The sequence below is a fragment of the Pygoscelis adeliae genome, unplaced genomic scaffold (assembly GCF_000699105.1).
Source record: "Pygoscelis adeliae isolate BGI_AS28 unplaced genomic scaffold, ASM69910v1 Scaffold38, whole genome shotgun sequence".
NCBI lineage: Eukaryota > Metazoa > Chordata > Aves > Sphenisciformes > Spheniscidae > Pygoscelis > Pygoscelis adeliae.
In genome coordinates, this window is record NW_008825614.1 from 10,211,087 (window position 1) to 10,238,351 (window position 27,265).

General features: G+C 38.6%; 1 protein-coding gene across 2 annotated transcripts in view; it reads right to left on the reverse strand.

Moving 5' to 3' along the window:
• The window catches only part of ERC1 (ELKS/RAB6-interacting/CAST family member 1), a 310,978-nt gene that overhangs the window by 251,930 nt on the left and 31,783 nt on the right, over nucleotides 1-27,265 (reverse strand). For both annotated transcript variants that reach the window (XM_009332891.1, XM_009332890.1), the window contains exon 2: nucleotides 4,372-4,788. In XM_009332891.1, the coding sequence (XP_009331166.1) occupies nucleotides 4,372-4,788 (417 nt within the window). The remainder of the gene's footprint in view (nucleotides 1-4,371; nucleotides 4,789-27,265) is intronic.

Sequence of the window (27,265 nt, forward strand, 5' to 3'; positions counted from 1 at the left end):
GATATCCCTTGCGAGGCAGTAAGAAAATGGGACAACATGGCCAAAGTTGTTTGGCAAATATCTGACAGTAACACAAAATAAGCAGCTTCTTTTTGTCCCCCCCTGGGTAGAACCAATACAGATAGTTTTGTTTTCATCCTTTCTTCTAGGCAGATGAGAAATTTGGCCTAAACTTTTTTCTCCAAAAATTCTCAAGAAGATACCTTTTTATTGACTGTGACACTACAAGTGTATGATTTCAGTTCTTTCTTCAGATAGATATTCCTAAAGACAGAGAGTAATGAACAATTCAAGAGAGAAAGGTTTAACCAAATTGGTGTAATGATGTTGGACCATCCTTAGGAATCATAGTTTGCCCAAAGTACTCCAAGTGTCTAGAACACCATACGTGGATACAATCACATCATATTCTGCCATAAGTTGCACTGATATTTGGTGTACCTATTACTCTGTGTAGCTGAGAAAAACATATTTCTACTCAGTGCATCTAGCATTTTGGGTGGGGGAGCAGGGAGGTTGTCAAAAAGAGCACAGCAAGCTTCAATATCTTTAGAGCTATGTACTGTCACTGCCATCACTGATAATTCTGCAACAGGTGAGTCTGGAACAATGAGGTGGCAGTTATTGTAACTTGGGAGCTATTCTGGAAGCTGCATTCCAGCTGCTGGATTTCATCAAGTATTTCTTGCTGGTATGAAAATAATTTTGTTTCTGAAGGTTAAGTCTAGAATACCAACAATAATATAAATAATTTGTACTTAGACTTAAGAACGGGTATTCAAAATAGCAGCCCTCTTTTTATAAGCTATGAAGCTTAAGCTTGTTTTCTAGGGCAGAGGAATGTGATGCAGCCACACTGTCATCTGCTGAAGTCAGGGCATCCAGATCCATGTCTGTGTTCAGATGTTCAATGAGACATTTAATTTTTCATTATTTTGTATTAATGAGAGACTGTCCTCTGTGTCAGTGAGTTGCCAAATACATCCTATGCAGGACACAGGATCTCTCCTATGGACTTGTATGGAAAGATTGCCTGAGTTCCCCGGAATTCAGGACATTTGGGAAAAGCCCAAGAGAGTCAAATTGCTTATGGAGATACCTCTCACTATCTGCAGGAGAAGCCATTCATAACCTGGATATAGGAGACTGACACAGTGCTCTGGAAGATGATCAAAGATATGCAATTATCTTCTATATGAGGAACAATTAAGTAGCATTGGACTTTTCAGCCCAGAAAAAGAGAGAACTTGGAAGGGATGTGACAAATCTAAAATTGTGAGTGGCACAAAGTCTCGCTAGTGATCACCCGTTCACTGTGTCTTCCAGTGCAAGAGCAAGAGGCTGTCAATGAAGCTACTGGGAGACAGGTTCAGACTCAAAGGAAATGAGGCAGGTTCTTCCTGCGACTGAGAATAGGCCTCTAGAACCACTTACCAAATGATGCTACAGCTGCAAAAGTTTACATGGGCTCAAGAAGACGCTGACCATGTATTCAGATGGCAGATCCATGGAGGATGCTAAACTGACAAGTCCCAAAAAGTTCAAGAAAACCCTCATCTGTAAATAGTTAGGAAGATGGGACAGCATTACAGAGAAGTATCATGTTTGCCTTGTTCTTACCCTTTCCTGGGTGTCTGCATATGGCCATTATGCGAGACAGAATGCTGGACTAAAGGTATCGTTGGCCTGAACCAGTACAGCTATTCCTTGGTTATGATCTTATCAGAACCACAAGTCTAGGCTCTCTAAGAATTTCCTTTCCTTAGGAAATTAGTGCAATCTTTAGTACAATCACAGTAATAGCGATAGCTGAAGAAATCAATGAATTCACATTTAATTTTCAAGGTCAGACTGCTGGCCACTGCACCTGCATTGTCTAAGAAACCATCTGATGACCTTGAGTGTCAACATCATACTTCAAATTACATGTAGGTTTCAAAGTTGAAAAATGGAGGGATACCAGATACTAGTAGATTCTGACATCTCAGAACTCGCTTTAGCTAAGATGGTCAAAACTGTTATTAAAGTTTTTCTCAGCTTTTCTAATATGTTAGAACATGAAGTATAAACCCTGAGCTCCCAAGTACATGCAAATCCCTTTGAGATGCTAATGCTTCCTTTAACAGCAGTATTTAAAGAAGAGTTTAGCATGCCTTTCCAGATACTGGGAATGCTAGATATAGAACCATCGAGAAAGTAGATTGATTTCTTCAAGGCAGCTCAAAAATTCTATAGTTAGTATCTGGGGTAGCAAAGGGCTAAAATAACCTAGAACTATGGAAATACAGATAAACAGACAATAGATTAGCTGAAGAGGGTGACGCAGACACACCTAAGAGGTTCTGCACAGAGACAGCTTCCAAGTGTGGAACAGTGACAGCAACTCCGAACCAGATCCTGCAGAGCAGAGCAACTTGGTGCTCAGGAAGTCAGATGCAGTCAGCTACAGTTCAGCAACATCCCCCGATTTTCTCCAGCCTCCTGGAGCCCCAAGCATGAGACCTGAGCTTCATGCAGACAAGCCTGAGTTCAGTTAGCTCAGTCTAGCCCAGAGCTCAAGGACAACACACAGGTACTAACAAAACCCTTCCTGATGTGACCCAGCTCCATAAGGAGATAATTTGCCATCTCTGCACAAGGCACCATGTTTCCAAGGCTACCAGGGTGCTCAGCTTCAATGCTGGATCCCACACCACATAAATGGCTTGAGCTACAAATTACAGTATACCCAGCTTAACCTTCTCAATGCATTAGAGCTGGGTGAGCAGCAAAAAGTAATTAATTTTAAAATGTTAGATAAACAGCATTTGCACTTTCAAAGTCAGTAACTCAATCTCTACCTTCTCCAGGAAATCTTTTACCATAAAGGCTAGGATTTAAATGGTTGATGATTTCCAGATACGTGTGAATGAAACAAGAATTCTTCTCTCTCAACATCTACTCATCAGTAGCAGAAACAAAAGTAACCGCATTCCTAAAAAATTACACAGCTCCTGCCAGCTTTTCATTTATGTTGCTGGACTTAAAGCAGAAACAAATGGAAGCCATTTGGGGCTCTTCCTGAAATAGATACAAGAATTGGAACAGAATTATCATTGGTTGCTAAATAAAGGAAAAACTGTAGTGTAGAAACTCTGGAATCATATTATCTTCACTCCAGACACTCAAGAGATTACTGCTCTAAAAAAACAAATCTGGCCTAAATCTGGCTCAGAAATGCAATGGGCTCTCGCTTTCTTATATAAATGCTTGCAAGAGCACAAGCACCATGGCTCAGGCCATGGAAAACATATGAATGAGAGGTATTAAGAAGTATTTATTTGCTGCGAAGACTCATCTCAAAAACCTCTGTGCCTGACCTTGCTTCCCTGGCATCTTAGAGAGGGGGCTTAAAACTTGTGTACGCGTCAGGCTTTCAAAAAAATGCTGAACCACAAAGTAGACATGCAATGCCCAAAACAGGTCATTAGATTCACACACATGACACATACATGTATAGCTATCAATTCATGCTTCAATCTACAGATGTATGTAAAATAATCTTTAAGAAAATCTTATCATTAGTGAATACATGCATATACATACATACCTGTGTATGTACACAACACACGCTGAATTACTAGACTTTTAGAAGTTAATATTAGAATACTTTAGGAGGCTGGTTCACAAGAGGAACATGCATTTAACAATATCAAGAAATTTAATTACACTGGCTACACAACAACTCATTTTCCTTTATTTTTCTAAGATACTTATATTATATGTAGCCTATATTTTATTATAATTAGTTTAGGATGATTAATAGTGAAGAATGCCTGCCATTGTACTCCCCTAAGGTGCAATACAGATATAACAATGGTTTTTCTTTTCTGTTTTCAGAGGGATGGGTGGAAGGAGTTACTATGTGTGCAGCAGTGTCCCTTTAAGTAATCTTTTTTTTGGCTGTGCATCCAGGGCAGCTAATAGTTTTATCAAATACCCTTCACAGCAAGACGACTGTTTCCATGGAAACTGTAGAGCAATCATCCATTACTCCTGCAAAGATTTCTCTCAGCTCTCTCCTAAATACAGGTAGCTACTTTCTCTCAAACTAAAATAGAACGGAAGAATGAATTTTAGAGTCTGTGTGACAATTCACCTCCAGAGCTTCATATGGAGACTACGGGGAAAGTGGGGCCCAAAGCACAAAACCCCAGAAAGCACACGCAAGGAAGCCATAAGAAGTTTTAAAGAGGGACAAATTCTGTCAAGTCTGCAATGCAAAAAACAGCTTATAGAGAGGATAGAAGATTCTTTCCTTAGAGCTGTGAAATGGAGAGGAGGCAGAGAAAAGCTTAAGACTGGAGATGAACCCAGAACTTGGTCACTTACCTCTCTCAGCATGTTATTTTCTTTTTCCTTCTGTTCGAGAAGGCTCTCCAAGTGGTGCACGTGCATCTCTGCCTCAGCCAACCGTCTCGTTCGCTCATGATCTTCCTCAGTGGCTTTTGCTGACAGACCTTTACTCTGCAGCATCTCCAGCAGCTTTTTGATGGACTCATCACGTGCATTTAAGGTCTGTTTCTGCGTCTCAATACGCAGTTCCATCTCTTCTAAGGTTTTACGTAGCAGGAAGAGTTCCTTGGCCTGGCGTTCGTGCTCTGCATGAAGTCGTTGGAAGTTTTCCTCTGTCAGCTCTGCCACAAAGGGCTCACTGGTTCTAGTGCTGCTGTCTTGCTGGAACAGCTGGTTCAGGTCCCGCTGGATCCGAAGCTCATCTTGGAGAGCCTGGATAGTCATCTGCATATGCTAAAAGAACAAATAAATAAAATCAGAGGGTTCCCTGCACTGGAGAAATAAAGAGAACAGTATGAGCCACGTCAGTCCTCCTGAACTACCAACCAAGAGGAAACCATAACACTGACAGACCAACATTGGTTTTTGAAAGCAGAATTGAGGTGGAACTGGATTATGCTACAGAAATTTCAAATCCCTCCTTCTATGTCTGGTAGAGGTTGCTTAACACTAGAAACCTCTTACTCAGGTGACTCTCTCACTTCCACGAGCTTGAGTGAGTCACTATTTCAAATGGGAAACTGTCAGTAGGCATTTGTCAGTAAGCTAAGAGCTTAAAATATTTTTTTTCCCAAATGTGTGCCTACCCTATAGAAGAATTCTGCATAACAAGTCCTAGACTAGAATTACTATCTTGACAAAGCAGAGGGACACATGACTATCAGAATTTACATACCATCTAATAAAATGTAATCAGCCATGAAGGCTCCCAAGGTCTTCAGTACTAACACTACACGTAGCACAGATTTCCCAGTTGACTTACAGAAGAAACTTTGGCATGTCAGGAAGAACTACAACTATAGAAAACTGGATATATGCTGACTGGGGAGAAGGGTCACATCATACAATTTTATGCATGAGGATTTTAGTACAGAACAGAAATTACCACCTTACAAAAAGGAATGTGAAGTCAATCAAATGATCTTTGATCATTGATCAAACTAATTTCTGGTTGTGCAAGACAATAAATCCTGCCTCAACTACTGTGAATACAGTGGGTTAATATAGTGGGATAATATAAGAGAAGCACGGTTTGCCTTCATATTTATATAAACATTTGTTGTTTTCTCTGCAAGACAGAAGTATTAAGATAATAATGAAGAAGTAATAACACACTGAACAAAGATCTGATTACCAGGGATGAGATACGCACCAAGTGATACATCTCTACTCCCTTAAGAGTGGCAGACATGTTTACAATTTAGTCTGAACGTGAACAAGTCAAATGGACTGATCCCTGAGATCTACCTTTATATTACAAAAATCAGTGTCTGCAATACAGCTACTTCCAGTATTCACTAGGACTAAAGTACTAGTTAGTTAGTATTAGTTACAATCTATTATCAGGCTTGACGCAGGAGACACAGTTAAGGTCTATAATGTAAAGATGGTGCCAAATTAATATGTTTGACATAAATCCAAGTACTTCATTTCACTCAAATATTTGTGTAAAGAGGAGATGTAAAAAGATTTGGGTTTAAGTCTTACTCCAAGATTATATTTATCACAATTTTCATGTAAAATTCCTCAGAGATATTAAAAAGCTGCCTGGAAATGGTTCTGGGCATCCAGCTCTAGGTGGCCCTGCTTGAGCAGGGGGGTTGGACCAGCTGGCCTCCAGAGGTCCCTTCCAACCTCAACCATCCTATGATTCTATGAAAAGACAATAGAAGATAGTATTTGCAGCACAGTTACCTACCTTTAACCTGTTTTACAAATGTTAACTGTTAGTTTGGTTGTATAGAATGCAAAAAGGCAGTCCAATCCCATTTTCTTTAAAAAGGTCAGTAATTTAGACTGAGTACTTTCACTCCCTTTGTGTTCTGGCCTAAGAAGAGCTTTTCAAAACTAAAGGTGCTGTTTCACAATCAGCTCACCTAAGTCCATGCTGCCACTGAAAGGAACAGTCCAGCTCTCTGTCCTTCCTCAGGTGGCTGGCACTGACAACTGGATCTAAACTTCACCTGGCTGAAAATCAGCCCCATCAAAACCAAACAAAACGTCTTTCCAGCCAGATCTCTGATCCAGTTGACGATGTGACTACACCAACGTTGATCCTGGTGCAAAGTAGGGGTAGGAACGTGCAGTCAAGGAGCTGGTGGAGAAGGAAATGGAACCATCCTTTATGATATCAGCATAAACTGAAATCAGCTTAAATGCGTAGCCTCATGATTGATTTCAGATGCTGTAATTGTCTTTTCTTCTATTTCAGCAACACAATACTTGGCAGTTACTAATTCTGTTAATCTAAAACTACACTTTAGGTTATAGAATCTGTGTGATAACATAGCACAGGTATATTAGGTGAGGGGATAATTAATTACTCTGTTCTAAGAGGTACACTGTGTTTATATATTGGTGGATGCTCAGATTTATTTTCAAGTCAGCATTTAGCAGTATAAGAAAAAAAGTATCTCAAGGGATTTTGAAAATTTTTTTAGTAATTGCTTTTTTCTTTTTTTTTAATTAAAGATTTCAATTTTCATTTACTGTCATTTGTCCAAACCACAGTCAAAGTGAAAATGTCAGACAACCTCCAAGCCTTAAAACTGAGGCACTACCACAAACATGCCAGCGTGCAGGTAGGCAATCAAAACTACTACATCTGTTCAATTAATGTATGTTGACCAAGCTGTAAGAGAAAACCTACTGCACTCATGAAAAGGTTTGCCTCATCTGTACCTATACAACACCAACAAAGCCAGTAGGACTACAACAGCAGTAGTGAGAGAATATCCTTAAATTTCGTTAAACTTAAACAATAACCTCACTAGATACAACTTTACAGTTCCACACATGAGTTAATTCCATTTGTATTTGAGAAGCCCTACTTACCCACAGCCCAGCTGTGTGTCGCTCCTCCAGCTAACAAACAAATTCCCACATGCTTCCACCTGCCTCTCCACATACTGCCACTTCAGCATTTCCTTTCTCCCAGGCGAGAAAAGAGCTTCTTCTGAACAACCACATCATCTACTAAATGAAATTACTTCCTCTATTCAGTGTTGTCTCAGACTCAAACTTGGGTTATTTATAAACATCAGGGGACTAAATCACCACAACTAAACTCCTGCATTTTTACCATTTGATCTGCTGCGAAATCTCATTTCAGGTTACATAGGCAAAAACTGTGTCTCAGACCCACAGAAATTATCTCCCCCAAAGTTGGAAAAGCCCCCGTGCAACTTCTGGGTCAAAGAACCGAAATCTATTATACGATTCAGAAACATGATATGAAACAAAATTTAATACCAGTGACAAACAGTATTTATTGGTATCCATCAGTCTGTTAAGTAAGGACATAAATGGTCAGCAACTGCCTTGAATTCAGTTTCCCAGGAAAAATGAAGAGGTAGGGCGAGGGGAAGGGTTAGCACCGAGTTTATGAATTACGATCACTGTTCTCTGAACTGCTCAGCTGAGAACAAACTTCATTATGTGCAAGATAACTGGAAAATACGCCACAGAAAATTATTTTATGCTTTTGACGCCCACTCCTTTCCAACATGCAACACGTATGCAAAATGGGTTCTTTTCTCTGCTTTCCAAAATTTTATGATTTTCAGAATAATGGAACAATATCCTTTATTAGTTGGCATCATAAATAAAGCACTTTTTCAGTTAACATAGCTCTTCTATATCATTTCAAAGAAAACATCCTTTTGCCTCTGAAGGAGCAGGCAAGTCTTACTGGCTTCTCATCCATTTCTTAGACTTCACTTTTACATCAGTGACTATCTCAGAAAGGCAAAGTATTTTCCAAGTTCATGTGATACTAGCCACCGATGCTTAATCCTATTTCTAGGACCTGACTAGAATCAGGTCAATTTTTCAATCAAACTTGAAAAATACTGTTGAAATTTCTTATCTAGAAATAAACAAGTAAAAATACTTTTAATACTACTGAGCTTAGTTATGTCATACTCTACTGAATAAGTACCAATCATGCTTTTCTTAAATAGCTTAATAAAGGTAACATAATTAAAGTCAAAGCAATTATGTTGAACCTGTACTTTCCTTGAAGCTTATTGCTCTTATTTCAGACATTGAGGATTCCCTATTTTTTCAAGTAATGAGAATTGGTCTTTAAGCCTCACTACAAATTATAACTACACCTGCAAATCACAAAGACATTTTTGTGAGTGCAGTTCTCTAGTAAGTCTCTTGCTGGTTATGCCCAATGTACTTTTCTCTTGACAGAGCTAAGCCACTTCAGGCCCACCTCAAATGTAAATCCTAAAAGGGCAAGGTGCAAGCACAACCTCTTACCAGATGTTCCTCTGCCTGTATTACTTCCATGGGGCAACTTGAAGTTTGTTAACCGGGCTCTACGCAGGGACAGAGTTTGCCTTCACAAAATATACATCTGTAAGTAGCAGAACATGATTCAATCTTTGCCTCCACCTAACAGGATTCAAATTCACATTTCCCACACCTTGGCAGATTGGTTAGATGAGTTTCCAACCTACAGTATGAATAGAACCAATGATACAGAAGTTCCTTATATTTGGTTCACAAAGCAGTCCTGTTGTTGCGGTCTCAGGATAATGCAACGTACCTATTGCTATACTGGTGAGTTTGGGAACCTTGCTGCAGGCAGCTCTTTTCATCTCTCCCTGTTGAAGCTTTTCCATTTTGCATGAAATATTTAAAGATTCAGTAGGCCTGACAGAAAATATTAAAGAGAGCACAGCTTCTTATTCTAGAGCACAGCTTCTTATTCTAATTGGTAGAACACATAAGAACAGAAAGATCTGGATAGCAATACTTCCAATTAACTTAAATGTTTATCATCTTACCACTCCAAAGGAAGTGGGGGACGTGCATTTTAATATACTTGGACAGAAAAAGGAATTTAATTGAAACTCTACAGCCAAGACCTGTATTCTAACCCTACATTTTAGATCAAAAGGAGGCAGCATTGCTACTAGCATGATCTTGAAAGAAAGAATTAAATTGTGACATGCTTTTTAAAGAAAGGATTTCCACACCCATCTTTGCAAGACAGAGCTTGACCTACCAAGCTATGGTGTTTAAGATTCCAATACGCATTTGTCCGTTTGTTTTTTGGTTGCCTGATTTAGGCTATTCCCACTGCAGATACTGTCTTTGTAACTACCGTAATCAGGTACATAACTCATCCCATACTTTATTCAAGAAGTCTAAACACCTAAATTTGAACTGTGGGTTCTACAACAGGCACCTAGGCACAAAACGCTTCTGTAGTTAAGTTCTCCTTAATCTCCTGGATTTAAATTCTAAGTAGGTTTTAAGTAGGTTAACCAGGGAAATTACTTTAATTTTTGGAATACCAAGAAAAAATTCAGTACGTTCAAGAGATGCCTGTCCACAATCAGCAAAAAGGAAGAGAAGAACCTACCCTTTCCCAGCAACAAGGGAAAACATAACATGCAATTATATGACACTGTGTCACAGAAATGTGTCACAATGAGGTGGGAAGCATCGTTACATTCTGCAAAACTCAACAACTTAAAAAAAAAATTCCCCTCTTACACTGGGAGAACACTGAAGACTCTCATATTCATGAGCAAGAGAATATGGGGTGATGGAAAGGACGGGGAGAAAAAGAGAGGTCCTACTAGAATACTTAGTGGTGTGTTAGAAAAGCTTCAGCCTGGGAGATAAAGGTTCAATCTCTTACACATCATCTTCATACATCCCAGATGAGGCTCCTTGGGTAGATCTCTAACAAGATATTCTTACAGAAGGGGCTGAGAGGGATTCTGCTTTGTACAAATACCTGAATATTGGCTGACTTCGGAATTTAAACCTACATCTCCCACATCCCAACGTCATAAAGGGAAGATGAATCTCGGTTCAAGCTCTTTGTCTGAATTAGCCAAGAGACCCCTTAGCATCTCCCACCTTCTAGTGAGATCCCTGACCAAGTCTATTTCCTGCTCAGGGGTTGATCTCATCCCACTCTTCTCTAATTTTTAATCAGAAATTCCACTCCGCAGGGAGGAAATTTTTTCCTAACAAAAGTTTTGCTGAAATCAGCAGATTCAATAAACATTTCTTACAAAAATATTATTGACAAACTTAGCTACTGAAAATTTCCTGATTACTTCTACTGTTAACCCACAACACCAGTACATCCTGTACTGAATGGCAGCTTTATGATCTACATGTATTTGGCAGTTTTCTGCAAATCTGCTCGGTGATCAAGCTGTTCTTCATGTAGAAAACAGTAAGCGCTTGGAAAGACACAGGACAGGTTTGCATTTTTTATAACATATCACATATTTCTGTATTTATTTTTCAGGATTCAACCCAGGGATAAAAAAAAAATTAAAAAAAGAGACAGATGTAATTTGTTAATTGACGCCAGTTTACAGCTAATCTCTTATTCAGCCAACTATTTTTTACAGCTGGGAAAACGAGACAAGCTTTCAGCTACAAAAGCCCTTCCAGGTCTGAAATAGATGTAGCACCTACAAACACTGCCTTACTTTTGTCTTTAGATCATCAGGACTACAATCATAGAATCATAGAGGTTGGAAGAGACCTCTAAGATCATCGAGTCCAACTGTCAACCCAACACCACCATGCCCACTACAATGCTACTACTCTGGAAAGAAAAGATACAACAATTCCGATATATTTTATTTCAGAAGGACAATTCAGTAAGGTCTACCCTCAAATGTACATTACCAGAAAATGACAGAACTTAAAGGTGCTTTTCCTGTCAGCAAATCTGCATGCACAATCACAAACTTTTGCATTATGACGATTCCTCTCATATTCTTTACAATGAAAGCATTTCAAACATTTGTAAGAGGATGAACCACATTCAGCTCAAAAGAGATCACATGCCAAATGCTAGAATAAGATTTGGTCTCTATGGGAAATCATTCTCTCCCATTCTCAAAGAGTTAATATTTTGGCGGCATTTCTGGGAAATAGATTCTGCTGAATGCACCGCAGAAGCAAAGGCCTGGCTGTCTGAGGGAGTCCCTGCTGACATTCAGCTGCAGCCCACGCAAAGAAACTGAAAAAAGGGCTAATGTCAGGTGTCCAGCAGGGCTGTGATGAAACAGAACTTGCTGGTTCCAGAAATGCTACATATTCCCTCTAAGATGGATCAGGGGATTCAAAACCCTTATTTAAGTGGAAATGAATGGGTGATTTTTACAATGTTTAGCTTAGACAGAAAATACAGCTATGATTTTAATAGGATTTAATTTGTGAGAGTCAAAGAAAGAGACTTGTATTTTAAAGACAAGCATACATTGCATTATCTCTGAGACAGCAGAAGGGCAAGATGGTAAAAAAAGCACTATAGATAAAGAGCTTAAGTTTTCAGTAATACATTTGTCAGCTGAACTAGACTCACACAAAATGAGTCATTTGGTTTAAGGGGGCAGTGTGCAGCAGCCTAATTCCTTCGCCCCTGTCTGTACAAAAAAACCCAACCCAGAAGTAACCCTGCAGGAATGAATTTAAACTCCAAAAGCAAGCAGATCAGAAACAACCTAATAAACCTGTAGCCACAGAAGAACAAAACTGCAATGCAATCACCTCATACTGAGTGTACAGGTACATCCATAAAAAAGGCTGCAAGGTAAAACAGAATAAATGCAGTACACCAGTTATTCAGTGGTAAATGTCCACGTGAAAGATTTTACCTATGGTAAACATGAAGCAGCTTATCTTCCAAAGAAAAAAGCAAGCTATTTATATTTTCAAGGAATAAAGCATGTATATGGGCAGTTTCTATAGAATACCTTATTCTGAAGAAATTTGTGCACTTACCTGTGTGATAAGAATAAAAATTCTGATTAAGCATAGGCAAACCTAGTAAACTTCTGAAAAACATCAGTTTATCTATCAGTTTTTGAACTATGAACATAATTCTGACAGTTTTCTGGCTTCCTAAGGGATGAGCCAATTTGAGCTCTGTGGCAGATACCACAAATGGTCTAGTAGGCAATAGAAGACAAAGGAAAATTATTTCTGAAGTCATACCAGTTAGTCCCAGCTACCATGTGTCTAAATTTCCAAAGGTACGTCTACATTAGTAGTTTAGCATGCTTCAAAAGCTTTTTCTCATGCAAATCTTCCCAGCATCTACATTTCACATGCTTTGAGTGACAGCATGCTATGATCCTGGAGTGCAGAAACTGGATTCTTTTAAATGCCCCTCATCTTTCTCAAGAACAGGCATTTTGGGATTAGGGCAAATGTTTAGAATTTCTCATCGGAATTGACAATTTCCATACTGATTTTAACCTCTATTTCCTGCTAGGCTGTCCAAATTGAGTTAGCATTACACTACTTAAATATCATGTTTTATTTATATACAAATATGAGCTTTGATTATTTGTTCTTATGCTGCTAAAGAAACAAGAGTCCTTGCATACATGCAGTTTCACACACTGAAGTAAGATAATTCTTCACAGTTTCTGTCTCCCCTGCCTGGCAAGCACAAACTTCTTTTGTCACAAACTGTGTTGATAAAATGGATCCTCATGTAAGAGGTTTCTGTAAAAAAAAAAAAAAAAAAAGAGGCCAACACACAAACATTAGACTGATCTATATTCAGGCCAGCCACGATAGAACTTGCAGAATTCGAACTTGTATGATTTTGCATGTGTATACAACACACCCACTTTCATCCACGGTAAAGATTACTTCTAAATGTTGCATCCATGGAATAGGAGCTTAAGTGCCAAATTCGGCTTTTGTGAACCTCTCATCCCATGAAAGTAATTAGAAATTATTATGATGCTTGAGGGAAGAACAACTTTAACATTTACATATGTATAAATGTCTAATATTTTCAAATTAATAGCATCTATATGAAACATGACTCATTTTGTTAATAGATTAGGAGCTTTTCTGAGATAACATATTCTTATTAGCCACCTCTATTAGGGAGGTGAGCAAATACATCTTTCCATTAGCTGATGCAAGGAATCAATCCAAGATAAAAAGGTGCTCTGCTACACAACCTTTGAACTTGTGTTCAGTATTTTCCAAGACATGAGCATACATCAACACTATGCTCGAAAAAGGAAAAATAGCTGATGATTGATAATGAAAGAGTACTATACGAAAAATCGATGCACAAGAAAGCTGTTGACTACTTTATCCACATCACCCTCCCCTTGCCACCACCCCCCCCGTCCCCAAACATAAACCACCTTCTGTACTAGTTGGTTTGGAGAGATTACAGTATAAATCTCAATGCACACGTGCATGGGTCCCACAAGAATATTTTGACCGAAATATTTTGAATAACTGCATCTGTATGCATAAACCCTATAGCTCTCATGTAAGGGTATAAAATAGGCCTGATCTTTAAAGCTTTTTGAATACTTCAAGCTTGTGACTGCTGAGGACTGAAGAAACAATTACAAAGCAGGCTGTGATACGTAAATTGGTAATATTTCAAAGAATAGTTTTAATATAAAATGGTAAGCTTTTCAATTTCTGCTTGCCCACAGCAATACAATATTTTGTTCTTCCTGTCAATCTGGAACACAGCATAGTGGCATCCTTCACCTGCAAGCAACAGTGGAAGATCTCATAAGCCTCCTGATGCTTGGAGACTATCGATTGATGACCACAGCAGTAAGTGTTCTTTCCAAACTTGTGCCTCCAGAAATTGAGTTACTGTCCAGATAAGATATCAAGAGCCCAATATTCATCTGCTCAGCTGAAGAAATGAAATATTTGCTAGCCCCATCAGACTGCACTACAAAACCTGGACAGTGGCTCACCAGCAATCTGAAAACACTTGAAATTTACAGGCACTTTGTCTGTTGGCTTTTTAAAGGCATTTACTTGAGCAAGAAAAGCATCAGATGACCAGATATGGCCACAAATATGAGAAGACTGCACGAAGGACTTGATCCTGTCACATAATAGAACACGTGACATTCAGGATCTCATAAACAACATATGGCTGTACTGTGACACATTGAAAGTTCTTGCCAATGGAGTCTTTGCACAACCAAGATAGGGAGATAACCAACAGCAAAAACTAGCTGCTGCCTCTCAGCTGCACAGACCATGTGTAGAATGAGGCTTTGCCAGCCTGCTTATAATTTTCCTTCTGCTGATTAGATAGTAACCTTGCAAGGCAAAAGTCATCTTAGGGAGATGACTACAGAGTGCGGAGGCCCGGTATGCCCCACACGTCATCCCACTGTTTCACAAGAAGATGGGACTAATTTGGTTATGTCATGGTAATACTTTCATTCTTGCTTTACTTGTTCATAGTCTTTCCAATATGCCTTCCTAACTGCTTTCTATCCATACATAATTGTAAGCATTGCATCTTCTCATATTTGCCATATCATCAATTCTTCAGGGAAAGTAAAACAAGCTTCCTGGAAAAGCATTTGCATGTGGTTTTCTTGTTTTAAGCCACAATAAGGTACAACTGCAGACTTTCATACTCAGTTGGCCCAAAATCCAAAAGGCCTAAAATGATAGCTGAAACAAGAGCAGTACCCAGGTACATCATCAGCCACTGTAGAGGACTATAATTTGTGCACTGCTATATACAGAAAAAAAAAACCCTCATTCATTGTCCATTCTTGAAGTAAGAAGCATGGGGATTTTTAGAGTTATCAATGCACAGCAGTCAGCCACAATGGCAGCAATCATTTTAAGTCTATCTTGCAAAATTAGGGCTTCAAGTTCTCACAAGCAAGTCAAGTTCTTGCCAAATGGAAGATATGCATCCCTTCCATCTTCATAACTTTTCTCATTTTCTTTGAAATGCAAGGAGGAAGAAAATAGAAATCCATTTTTAAGAAAATTTACAATAGCAGCAACCATCAGTGAGACTCAGCTAAGCCTTTTCAAACCTGTGGCTCTTTGACATGATACATGTTATCTTCTCAGCTCTCTGCCATGAAACATTGGCTACACTCACAAAGGAACAGACTTGAAAATGTTTTTTTCTGGATATGTCAAGTCTCTTATGCTGAGTATAGTTTTGGGAAGACGGGCAGATCAAATGCATTACTGGAATTTCAGGATAAATTTAGAATATGGCTGCAATAATCATTGTCCCTGTAAAAGAACATATAAAAAGCCTCTGATCAAAATGTTCTGGCACTTACCCTCGTGCTGAAATGACAGTGGCACCTTTGACGGCAAAGCAGAACACAGCACATTACACTAAGTTCTAAAGGAGCTTTCTGTGACCTTTAAGAGGCAACACAATACCGCCTTGAGGAAGTTCAAGAGATAAGTAACAGGAAAGCATGAAGGGGAACTTGGATAGCTCTGGAAATGATGAGGCCTAGCACAACCTACCTGAATAGGAGGCATTCAAATTTCTGCTAGATGTATCATGATAGTGATAGATGCTAGGCTCACATGCTGCTTTGGAAGTACAAAGTCAAGGATTTTCATTATGAAGATCTTTACTGAATCCTAGAATGTGACGAAAATACCTAAACAGCAGAGTTTTTCCATTCCTAAGAGTGGTTCTTCCCTGCAGACATCTTTCTGCTAGGTACGAGAATTTTCAAAGCAAGAGGCAATTCCTTCTGGCAGCAGTGCTCAGTCACCCAACACTCAAGCCACCAGGTGCAATAAGTTGGGTTCTTAGTCTACATCAGAAATACATCTGATCAGAATGTGAATCAGACAAGCCAAAATGGGTATCTGCAATAGAACTGACAGCTAGAATGACTTTTGTCAGTGAAAAGCTTTAATACTGTCCTGTCTAACATTGCACATCACTTAGGAATCAAGGGAATAGATAGAAGAACATAAAGGAGATCTGAGTTCATTGTAGTAAGTATAAAACTATCTAACACAGAATAGTCTTGCATTGCCCATGGACCAAAATGGACAGTTGGTATAGACTGCGTTGGTAAAATCATTTAGGGCAAATCTCTCACTGAACAAATACTGGCTCTTAATAAATCTTTTCAGGAACTACTTACTCATTAATCATTACTACATGGTCATTCAAGCAGTATGTCATGCTGTTAGGCTTCATGCAGAGCAATGACTGAACTCCCTTGCTTCTTTATATACCAGACTGAGAATACATAACTGTTCAAGATCTGCATAAATAGAGATAAAATAGATAGAAATGCTAGACAATACAGTCTTTTGGTTCTGGTTCAAGTGCATTTATGCAAATCATCTTGTAACCAAGTGCTCTGCATTTAAAAATTATTCAGAGAAGCATCTTAATCTGTTGATACATCTGTATGAACAACTGTCAAGACAGAACAGAAAATGGAATTCCTTGTTGTGAGTTCGAGGCGTCAATGCACCAACTCTAGCAATAGCTTAAGCGTGGCACAAGTGTCTGAACACATATATTAATCTCAGAGCTACATGTTTTATAAGAGTCTGTTAATTCAGAACGACAAAAAAAATATTTGAAAAGGGCTTCTAGCATTGAAAATCTGGAAAGCTCATTTGTCTAGTGTTATGCGTTTTATTTCAGGGAAACAGAACAAGGCGGCTTCTGAAGCCCCAAATTCTCATTTGTTGGGTATGTTCTGGGACCTAGAAAGAATTACGGAAGGGACTCCCTCTTTCTAATCCATCTCAGTGCAAGGCTGAAGGGCCAATGGTGATACTTACTTAAATGCAAAGTTTAAGGCACATTTCAGAACAACTTGCTGTGTTTTCCCTGAGAAATAATCCCATATGCTCCCCCCCTCCACACACCCCTTTCCTGTAGCCTTTGCAGACAGTACTCATTAGGCAGGAAACAGACCAAAAGTTAAATAAAAGTTAAATGTAGCAAAGTTTAGCTCTTTTTTCACTCAGACAAATGGATGCCTAGATGAGCTTTACTAGACAGAAGACTTGTATTACCTAATCAACCTAATCAACAAAGAAACCCTGAACATATTACTAAGAAACCACCCCACAATCCTGAATTTCATAATCCTTGCATTCCTTTTAGATTTCACTTAACATTAACATATGTTTTACTCATCATTAAAACAGTCTGTTGGTAACTTGCTTTGAGATACTTTTGCTATGGAGATTGTCAGCAGACAATTTACAAACTCAGGACCGAAATGAAGAGCCCCAAATTCTTGAACTACACACTAGTCCAACAAATGGAAAGCAGAAATCCATCATGCCTCTAAATCTGTCTCTCTGTTTCTAGCTATGCACACAAAAGATTTCTACAATTTTATCTTTTTCTAACATTTATCTCAATTTATCTGATTTTCACAAAAGAACGCCATTTATGTCTGTACTTTAATTTTCATAGATTACGTACCTCAATCATACCATTCTTTTTAACTCATCTGCATCCCTACATCACAAAATAAAAGCCACGTTTAAAGTTCAGCATTCCACTGCAGGCATGGTTTTGGGGTTGGGTTTTTTTGGTCACAGTTAGTAATTTGTTCTTTTTTTATTCTGATTTTGTTTTCTGATAAAAACCCCATTAAAAATCCTGATATACAACATTCAATAAATGTAAAAGAATACCTGGTAACATGATAGACTACTCTAAAAATAAAATCAATCCCATTATTTGATTAGTTTTACAAGGAACAGACAGAGCAGCTCCTCTTGCTTAACCTATGACGAACAATTCAAGAAAAAAAAAAAAAATCAGTAGCAATTGAACTGTTTTAATTTAAGTGATAGCAGTTGAAAAATAGCCAGTTATTGAATGCCTTCAAATGGTATATTAGATGGAATAGGTGAAAAAAAGTTTAAAAAAAAAAAAACACTACTCGAACTAGTGAAATGTGATTTATAAACTCAAACCACAGCTACAGTCAGAAGAATGGAATATATAATAGGGGACTAAAACCATACAAATGTAACCTTTCCTTAGGCAATATTAAAATAAAATAATTTTTAAAAAAGCTCTGGAAAACAGCTGAACAAATGACACAATCACATTTCTATTAATAAAAAAAATCACAATCGTACCACTTTCCCACCATTGCTTTCCTCAAACCTATATTATCAATCCTTCAGGCAACAACTGTCATTTTGATGTACGTGCTGGTATAACAACCAGAATAATACAACACTAACTCTTAAAAACAACCACAATATAAATAGTGAATCAAACTGTTAAAGCAGAAAAGGATTGAGAGCAATAAATAATGAATGAATAAAGGCTTTCATGAAAGCATTACTGTTCTCATGGTGTAAAAGGTCTGAGCACATGATTTGTATGGAGAGGTGATAACTCTACCAGCTGATAAACAAAAAACAGCTTTCAGCACTCTAGTCCTTCTTTAGGCTTTGCTGTTTTCGTATTAAATCTTTGAAACTATATAGAAGCATATAACAAATAAGGTGAATTAATCTTGATTATGTACTTTCAAAACAATATTTTACCTAGTCTGTGATTTTTAGAATTCAGTATTGGTTTACTGCATATTATATTTTTACCCATGTCATGCCCACAGCTATCTCCTCGCTATCTCACAGACAATTCTATCTCACAAGAGTTACTGTAATGAACTCCCTCCATAATATTCCCCCCCCCTTATCTACAGCTACCAGCCAGAATTTTTTCTACTGAAACTGAGTAGCAAGCGCAAAATTTCTCAATTTGTTGTCAGCTTGAGAATTGCTGCTTCTGTCCCTTTTCCTCCCATAAAAAAGAGGTTTGGAGTCCAAAAGTTTGTTTGCTCTTCTCTTGGCTACATCATTTAATCTAGCAAGTCGGGTTTTCTCCTCTACAAGCCTTGCTGTGGTAATCAGCCTCTCCTTGGACGTGTTTTTTCCCCTCAAAAAAGGGGAAGATATTGTCATACAGATCATCAGAATATTTTATTGTACCCTGAAAAAGTTGTACTACAGTAACACAGACATGAGTACAACTTTATTACAATCTCTAGCATCTATTTTAAAGTAAATACAATAGTTCAAGGCTGTTGCTAATATGAGGTTTCTTTCCGAGTTCTCTTCTGAAAAATAAAAAATTCCCTTGAAACAAATCTGTGTATTAGAATCAGAATATCTCAAATTGGAAGGGACCCATAAGGATCATCGAGTCCAACTCCCTGCTCCTCACAGGACTACCTAAAACTAAACCGTATGACTAAGAGCATCATCCAGTCGCTCCTTGAACTCTGACAGGCTTGGTGCCGTGACCACTTCCCTGGGGAGCCTGTTCCAGTGACCGACCACCCTCCCAGTGAAGAACCTTTTCCTAACGTCCAATCTGAACTTCCCCTGATGAACTTCATTCTGATACAATAATGAAGTAACACTTAGGCATAATGGCACCTAGACACTAAACATACCTTAATTATCCCAGAAGACAGTCCCACAGCCTTACTAGAACATTTGATAATTTATTTTGAGGAAGAATTTAAGCCTCAAAATCTATTTGCATCATTCTCCTTGCAGCAGGAGAAGTATCCATGACTCACTGTTGACACCAGGCAGTGGCATGATACAATAACCTTCCTGTGCTTCTCAACTGCTAGGACTGGCAGTGACTCGCCAGCAATTTCACTCAGGCCAAGATTTCCCATGATGCAGGCTTCTGTGCGCACCACTTCTTCAGCAGCCTTGCTTATCCTCTCAGTTTCACACATCCAACATCCACAGCCAGGTAATAAAGATGATGCCCCATATCTTGCCTCTATTACATAAAAGCAACTGTATTTATTCAACCCAAACAAAAGCTTTGGCTACACCGTAATACTACTAAAATAAACGGAAAATGTGATTCAAATCTTCAAAAAGACTAAGACGTTTATGGATTCTAATATTTCTCTCCTTCCCCATAGCAAAATTTGTGTTAGGGACCATAGTTCAAAAGATAAACACTTGTCTTAACCAACTGCATTTAAGGTTTTCAATGAAAAGTTGCAAGGAGTTTCAACTTTTTATTGGTTTGTCTGCTCTAAAGACATTTTCAGTGGTAGCAACATGTCATGAACAGTAAGTCACTAAAAACAAACAACTATGCTGCTACAGTGTCTTAAATGAAAAAGTAAGTATTCTTGGTAAGTGATTTTAGGAAAAAAACCACAATTATCTAAAATAAGTCTGACAGAAAAATTCTCTTTATTTCTTAAGAAAAAGTAACACAAGAACCTTGACTCCCTCACAACCAACAGATGGTTGATTTAATTATGTAAAATAAATAGATAACAGCTGAGTAATGAATCCAAAGCTGAACCAATGACTCCATTGATCCACTGAATCCATTTGTTGACTTCCATAGCAGAGTTCAGAAGGCAACACTAAAATTTATGAAGAAAGCTTTTCCTTTCCCGATACAAATAATAAAACTAGAAATAACTTAAAAATAAAGCCACTTTCTATAAATTAGTGTAGAAAAAATACATTGGCAAAGAATGATTTAGTAAGAAAAAATAAAGTTTAAAAAATTAAAAAATTTAAAGGATGCTTTTGACAAAAATGTGAAACTTTGGAAGCAGTTGTCTTACATAAGAAAAGGTACTCCAATAGGCTCTCAGATCCTGTTTACCTACCAAACCTTAAGAAACAAAGTCCTACATACACATGGTTCAGCCTCATCATGTATTTTAGAAGCATTTATAATATAAGCACATTGTCCGTTTTTAAATAGTACTCCTCAGTGGCAAGACTGGCTATAACTCAAAGGAACAAAAAAGTACAGAAAAAGCCAAAGGTTTGGAAGCCAGTTTCGTGATTTCAGTATCAAAATCAACTCTAGAAACTATAGATAAAGCTCCTTAAAGAACACATGGATTCTCTTATGGGAAGTACTGAAAGAAGTTCCTATGTAGGTCCAGAAAGGATGAAAACAGTATTTCCAACAAACTTACCTCTTTTTGCAAGGAGCTTGATTATACTGGAAAATCAACAAGAAACATTAGCCTCAGACTGGACTTCCCAATTCTGGTTGGTGTAGAAGCTTCCCTGGAGAAATCTCGTCAGCCTTAGTCCCTACCACTCTTGCATAGGAGATTTCAGTAACCCCTCTTACTTACAACGAGTCTAGTAACTTCACAATGTGATCAGTAAGAACAGAGACAGCCAGATCATATGTTTTCATCTATTTACAGAAGAATGAGCCAAGAAAACTGCCTATAGGCAGTTTAAGAGAAGAAACATCATCATTCTCAAAGCTGAACCCCCAGTTGAGTGTCTGATGAGTACAAAGACACAATGTGTTCAAAATTCCTCTACCTGATTCTGTTTTGTCACGGAAGAGGCAAAGGCTAAAACACCCTGCCACTCCTTGCCAGGAAAACTGTATCAATACTAAAATTTTTATTTAATAGCTACGCCTTTTACTACTTATGCTTTACATACTTTCTTATGCTCCTTGCCAACACAGCTCTGCATGTAAAGTTTAAGAGATGACTAATCACTATTAGCAATTTTTTTGCACTGAAGCACTGTCTAAAGCACCCAAGGCAGACTGTTAACCCTAACAGAACCTTATAAGTACATGCCCAATCCCTCCATTTCCACCACTTGTTTTATGAAGGAATTCCACACTCCTCCCAGCCGCCACTTTCTCCTCAACCACATGAATATCCTATTTTAAAGAGATACTGTAAAAATAAGATAAGGGCTCCACAGAAGTAGGTAAGACATACAGGAGGTGAACATAAATACAGACTGAACATTTCAAATAATCTCCATTCATAAAGTTCCTATTCTCTTTAAATGATTGTCCACATGTATCATCACACTACAGATGAGCGCATGCAGTACTTGCCTATTGAATGGATTATCAGAGAACCCAAAGACTGTGGATAGTTAAAAACTTTTCTGTCGGCTGGACACTTCAATTAGTGTCATGCTTAACAAATGTATGAATGGAAGTCCACTTGCAGCTCTGTGGGTCTCCCAAAGGATTTCTCTGAAATGCTACAGGGAGAGTTTGACCCCAAACTAGAAATTTCCCCCTCTGCTCTGTTACATATCCTAGTGACCCAGAACAGACTCTGAGGAGAAAATGTCAAACCCAGAATCTTCCCATCAGGGAAACAACAACCAAAAAAAGGCATGTTTTCAAGAAGGCCAAGTTATATATATATATGTTAAGATGATGAAGCTCATTAGAAGGTAGCCTGTATAATGCTGTCTCTGGTAAGGATGAATGGGATATTTTGAAAACAGACAAAGGACAATCCTCCACAAACAATGCAACTCAAACCACATGGGCTACAGGCTTCAGATAAGTACAAAGTTCAGCTGTATACTGAAGGAACGAGGCAGTGAGGAAAAGAGGATCAGTTCTCAAGTGCCTGAATTTCATAGTCCTGCCTGCTGAGATAACAGCTATTAAGATATCCAGTCCTGTGGACAGATAAAGAGAGGAAGACCATAACCTCAAAGGGTTAGTCTATTGTTAATACTTGTTTCATGAACCATTATGGGTTTGTATCACTGACTTGTGGTATCCACAAATGAATAGCACAAGATGACGACTTCTATAGAAGAAAAATATCAAAGGTTATTTATTTACTCCAACAAGCCTACTGGTATTTCATAGCTGAATTCCATCTGGATGGTAATCAAGAGTCAGTAATCAGCTACATTCATTTAGCACGATTTAGATATTTGTATCAAATACATTTGCTAATGAATAGATTGAATAAAAAAAAAGTTCAGGCCATGGAGACATTTACCAGGTGCTAAATCTCCAAAATACATGTAGGGAAGAGTACCTCTTACTGAGTCAATCAGTTGATCAACCAATCCAGAAAAAGAGACAACATCTGGTCTAAAAAGCAACACTTACATCCTCAGGAAAATGAATGGTGCTTATTTTAGTTAGAGCAGTAGAACTTCTAAAGTAGTTCTAAATAAATTTCTGAATGAAAGAATCAGCAAAGGGAAAATTTCAATCTGTCTGGACAGCACAGAAGACTTCAACAAGGCAATCAATTATAAAAACTAATGCTACACAAGTTGAATTTCTCCCTAGTACATGCAAACTGAGGCATCAGGTATGCAGAGACGAACGACTCAGTGAAGCATATCTCACCAAGAGGTAGGTCTTCAATGTACTAGCTGGATGTCTTGGCGAAGGAGATGTGGGGTAGAGCTCTGAGATTCATTTTTGACATAAACAGATTAAGAAGGTTTCTCTTCTAATTCTGTGCATTGCTCTTTCATAAGCCATTTATAATGCTGTTATTTCATATTTACTCACATTTATTTACTTTTAACAAAGCATTTTTTAAGTGTGTCTTAGAGGTAAGCTTAGTTGGTCATTCCTCACTTTAAGGCTGTAACAAATTGGTTAACAGAACGCTATTTTATGTAAGAATAAGTTGCGTTCAGCCCTTAGCACACTGCTCTGAGCATCCAAATGACAACTACTCTTACAGAACATGCATGGACAAGGTAGAGGGCTGGAAGAAAAATCTTCCAATGAGCAGTGGTAACAATGAAGGCTCTCCAGCATGTAACACAGCACTGAAGAACCTACCTAAATAGACACTGAAATTTCCTGAGAGCTGGTCAGAAAACTGTGAAAGAACACTTTTACACAACAATGAAAGAAAACTGAAGTCCTAAATGGCTGTTAAAAGAACCTGGATGAAGGCAAAGGACTAATGTTCTTGAAATCTACTTTAAAAATCATACAGAAAAGGATTTACTAAATAACAACAGACCTGCCCAGAAACCCAAAGAAAACCTTACCACTTCATGTTACCACTAACATATGTATGCTTTCCTATCATTCATAAACAAGAAAGAAGGTGCCTCTCTGGAATTCTGAGACAATCCTACTATAATCTTGAGTAAACACACTATGAGATGCAGATGTTCCACCTTTGGCCAGATTTCCTGGGCTCCAAGTTCCTGAAAAGGAAAGCTGTTCATAAAAGCAATAGTCAAGACACCTGCATGAAGACCTGAAGGTTCCAAATCCATGAGTACGTCAGTCGTGCCAATACAGCTGAAATCACATCAGACACAACCTGCATTACCTTCTGCAACACCCTAGGGGCCTGCAGAAGATAGACACGTTAGCTAGTCAGCCCCACAGAACAGAGAAACTCCAGACAGCCCTGGAAATAGACTTGCTGTGGAACAGAAGAATCAACATTATTCTCCTAGATCTCAAAGAGGCTGATCTCAGGTCATCCCTAAATGCCAAATGGAAAAACAAAAAAGGCACCCAGTAACGGCATCCTGAATGCCTCAGTCATGATGTATCACCTAAAATGTCTCATACAACTAGGATAGTCAGTGTTGCCTGCGAGCAGATTGCCAACCACTAGTTCCAATTATAGATGCGTCAGGAACTAGTGAACCTCCAAGTGTTATAAGAGGGGGAATTTGAATTCTCTTTATTTACGGAAACTGTTTTAGTCATGTTAAGTCATCACCTGCAACTGATGCCTTATGACAGAGAGAAACCCATGGCATGTTTTCCAAACTCCTTGCGCCTTGAGAACATTTATGCAAGACAAGCATCTTTAGCAGACCAAAAGTCCCAAGTAGTATAACCTGACCTGTCAGGAGGTCATACTGCCTGTTTTGTTGACACCAGTAAAAAGTAGTATCCTTTTACAGGATGTACAATGTGATTCTGACTATGTGGTACTTCTGTTGACTGACAGAAGGGGTCCATTAAAAGGGAGGGCGAGAAAGAAGCAGGATGTTACATGCATCACTCTCAGTATCCAGCAGACAGGAATCCAAGACAAAGGCATTTCAGCCAGAGACATGACTAACCAAAAGTGACTACTGAAGGGGAACAGAGATTGAGGCAAAATGAGTCATATGCTTCTCAATGAACACTCAAAACGTGCCAATGAAAGAATGCAAACTGAGCAAGTGACTGAGTTGTAACTGGTAGCCTGCATATAAAGATCATCAAATGATGACATTTAGATAAACTGTGATGTCTGCCCAATATTTAAGAGGATAAAGTAGGAGACAAGGTTGGCTCCTCTATGCAGTAGGCTGCATACCAATATCTGTCCCATCTAAAACTGCTTCACGAGAGCAAGCCTTCAGCTTGGACTTATTTATGAGGAGCTTTGTCAGCAGGGGAATCATCCAGGGTGCTTTGAGTTGATCTAATTGAAAGTAAGTATAAACAGGTCTGAAGATCTTCATATGTTTTACAATCCTACATAGGATAATGCTAGAAGAGAGGGTTCCCCCTCCACCACTAACACATCACCTAGCGAACTCCCTATAATTTCACCACTGCAACAAAATAATACAAGGACAGATGTGAAAAAATAAATTTTGCTTCCATGTCAAGATTTAAACACGTGGATCCACTCAAGGCCATATGGAAGCAAGAATATTCCACAGGGAAAAAGCCAGTTTCAGCACTGTCTGGTAAAGCACACAATTTAAAGAAAATAGGCAGAATAGATCAGAGCATGGGGGGACCAGAAGGCAGGTTTCTGCATAGACATTAATGTAACTAGAGTCCACTGACCACTTGCCACAACAGATCCAGCAAGTACTCTTAACAGACATGATAGAGGGTACAAGCATCCTCCAAGTCCAGGACACACAAGAAAAGTGGTCTTTATCATTTAATAAGGTCATACTCAGGTAGGAAAAGGTGACACAGACACAGAGTGGTATTCTCTGATCCACCTCTTGGGCTTGCTCATGTACAGGAAGAGATACAAAGGTTTTCAAAGACTGATGGCTGAAGCAGCAAGCTCACTACCCAAAGCATCAAGAACAGATTGGGAGAAGGTTCAGCCGTTTGTAGAGACCTACAACCAGACAGTCATTTTCTACCTGCACAACACTTCTATCACTTCATTCAAGATGACTGAAAGAAAAGATGTAAAAAGATAATAAGAGACTCGGGTGAAGTACCTGTCTTTTGTGAAAGGAAAACCCCAGTGCTCCAGAGCAGAGGACAGTCTAGAAATAGAAGGTAGCTCACATGCAATGGGAAGCCACTATTTGGCAAAAGTTGCAGCTTTGTACTTTCTATCATCCTTCCTCTGTAGCAGCCATAAATGGAGCTGAAGTCTTTCAGGATGGAAGGGATCTTCGCTTGATGCCCTGGAAGCAAGTCTTGGGAACAAGACTGTATGGAGAGACTGTCAAAGGACTAACTTCATGCTAGACTCATTGTCTAGGGGTTGGAGGAGAAATCAGAGTTGAATGTTTATGTAGATCTCACACATTCAAGATCACTCTGATTCAAGGCCAAAGCTGATGGATGTGTCCAGCAAATAATTAAGTAGTCTCTCCTCCTCTCCTTGAAAGGCATTAGACTTGAAGCCTTTGTAAACCAAACATTTCCTCAGGGATCTGGTCCTCCAAGAAAACAAGTATTTAGCACTCCTGCTGAGCAAGGGCATCACTGATGCCATTTAAAATGGCATCAGCTTCAGGAAATGAGACAGACACATGAAAGGAAAGCAAAGAGAAAGAATTACTTAAAACCAGCTAAAAGGCATTAAAAAAGTCTATGCAATGGAAGCTGTTGCTCAGCCCTGTGCCACTAAAGATATCGTGTCAGCTGTGTGCTTGAGAGATGCACTACCTATTTCTTTTATACTTTACAGATCCATAAAAAATTTGGTTGGAACTTAGTCCAACCTCCCACTTAAAGTAGAGCTAGTAGCAACAATAGATCAGGTCAGCTCCTCTCAAATATTTATCCTTGTGCCATAACCTGTGAATTAGCAACCTCGTACATATTTCAAGCCTTGCAGAATTTTCCTTTTAGTTTGTTTAAATAGAAAATAACTTGTATGGCATTTCTGCAAAGATGGACAAAAATTTCAGTCTCGCTTATATACGCATGCAGTAATTG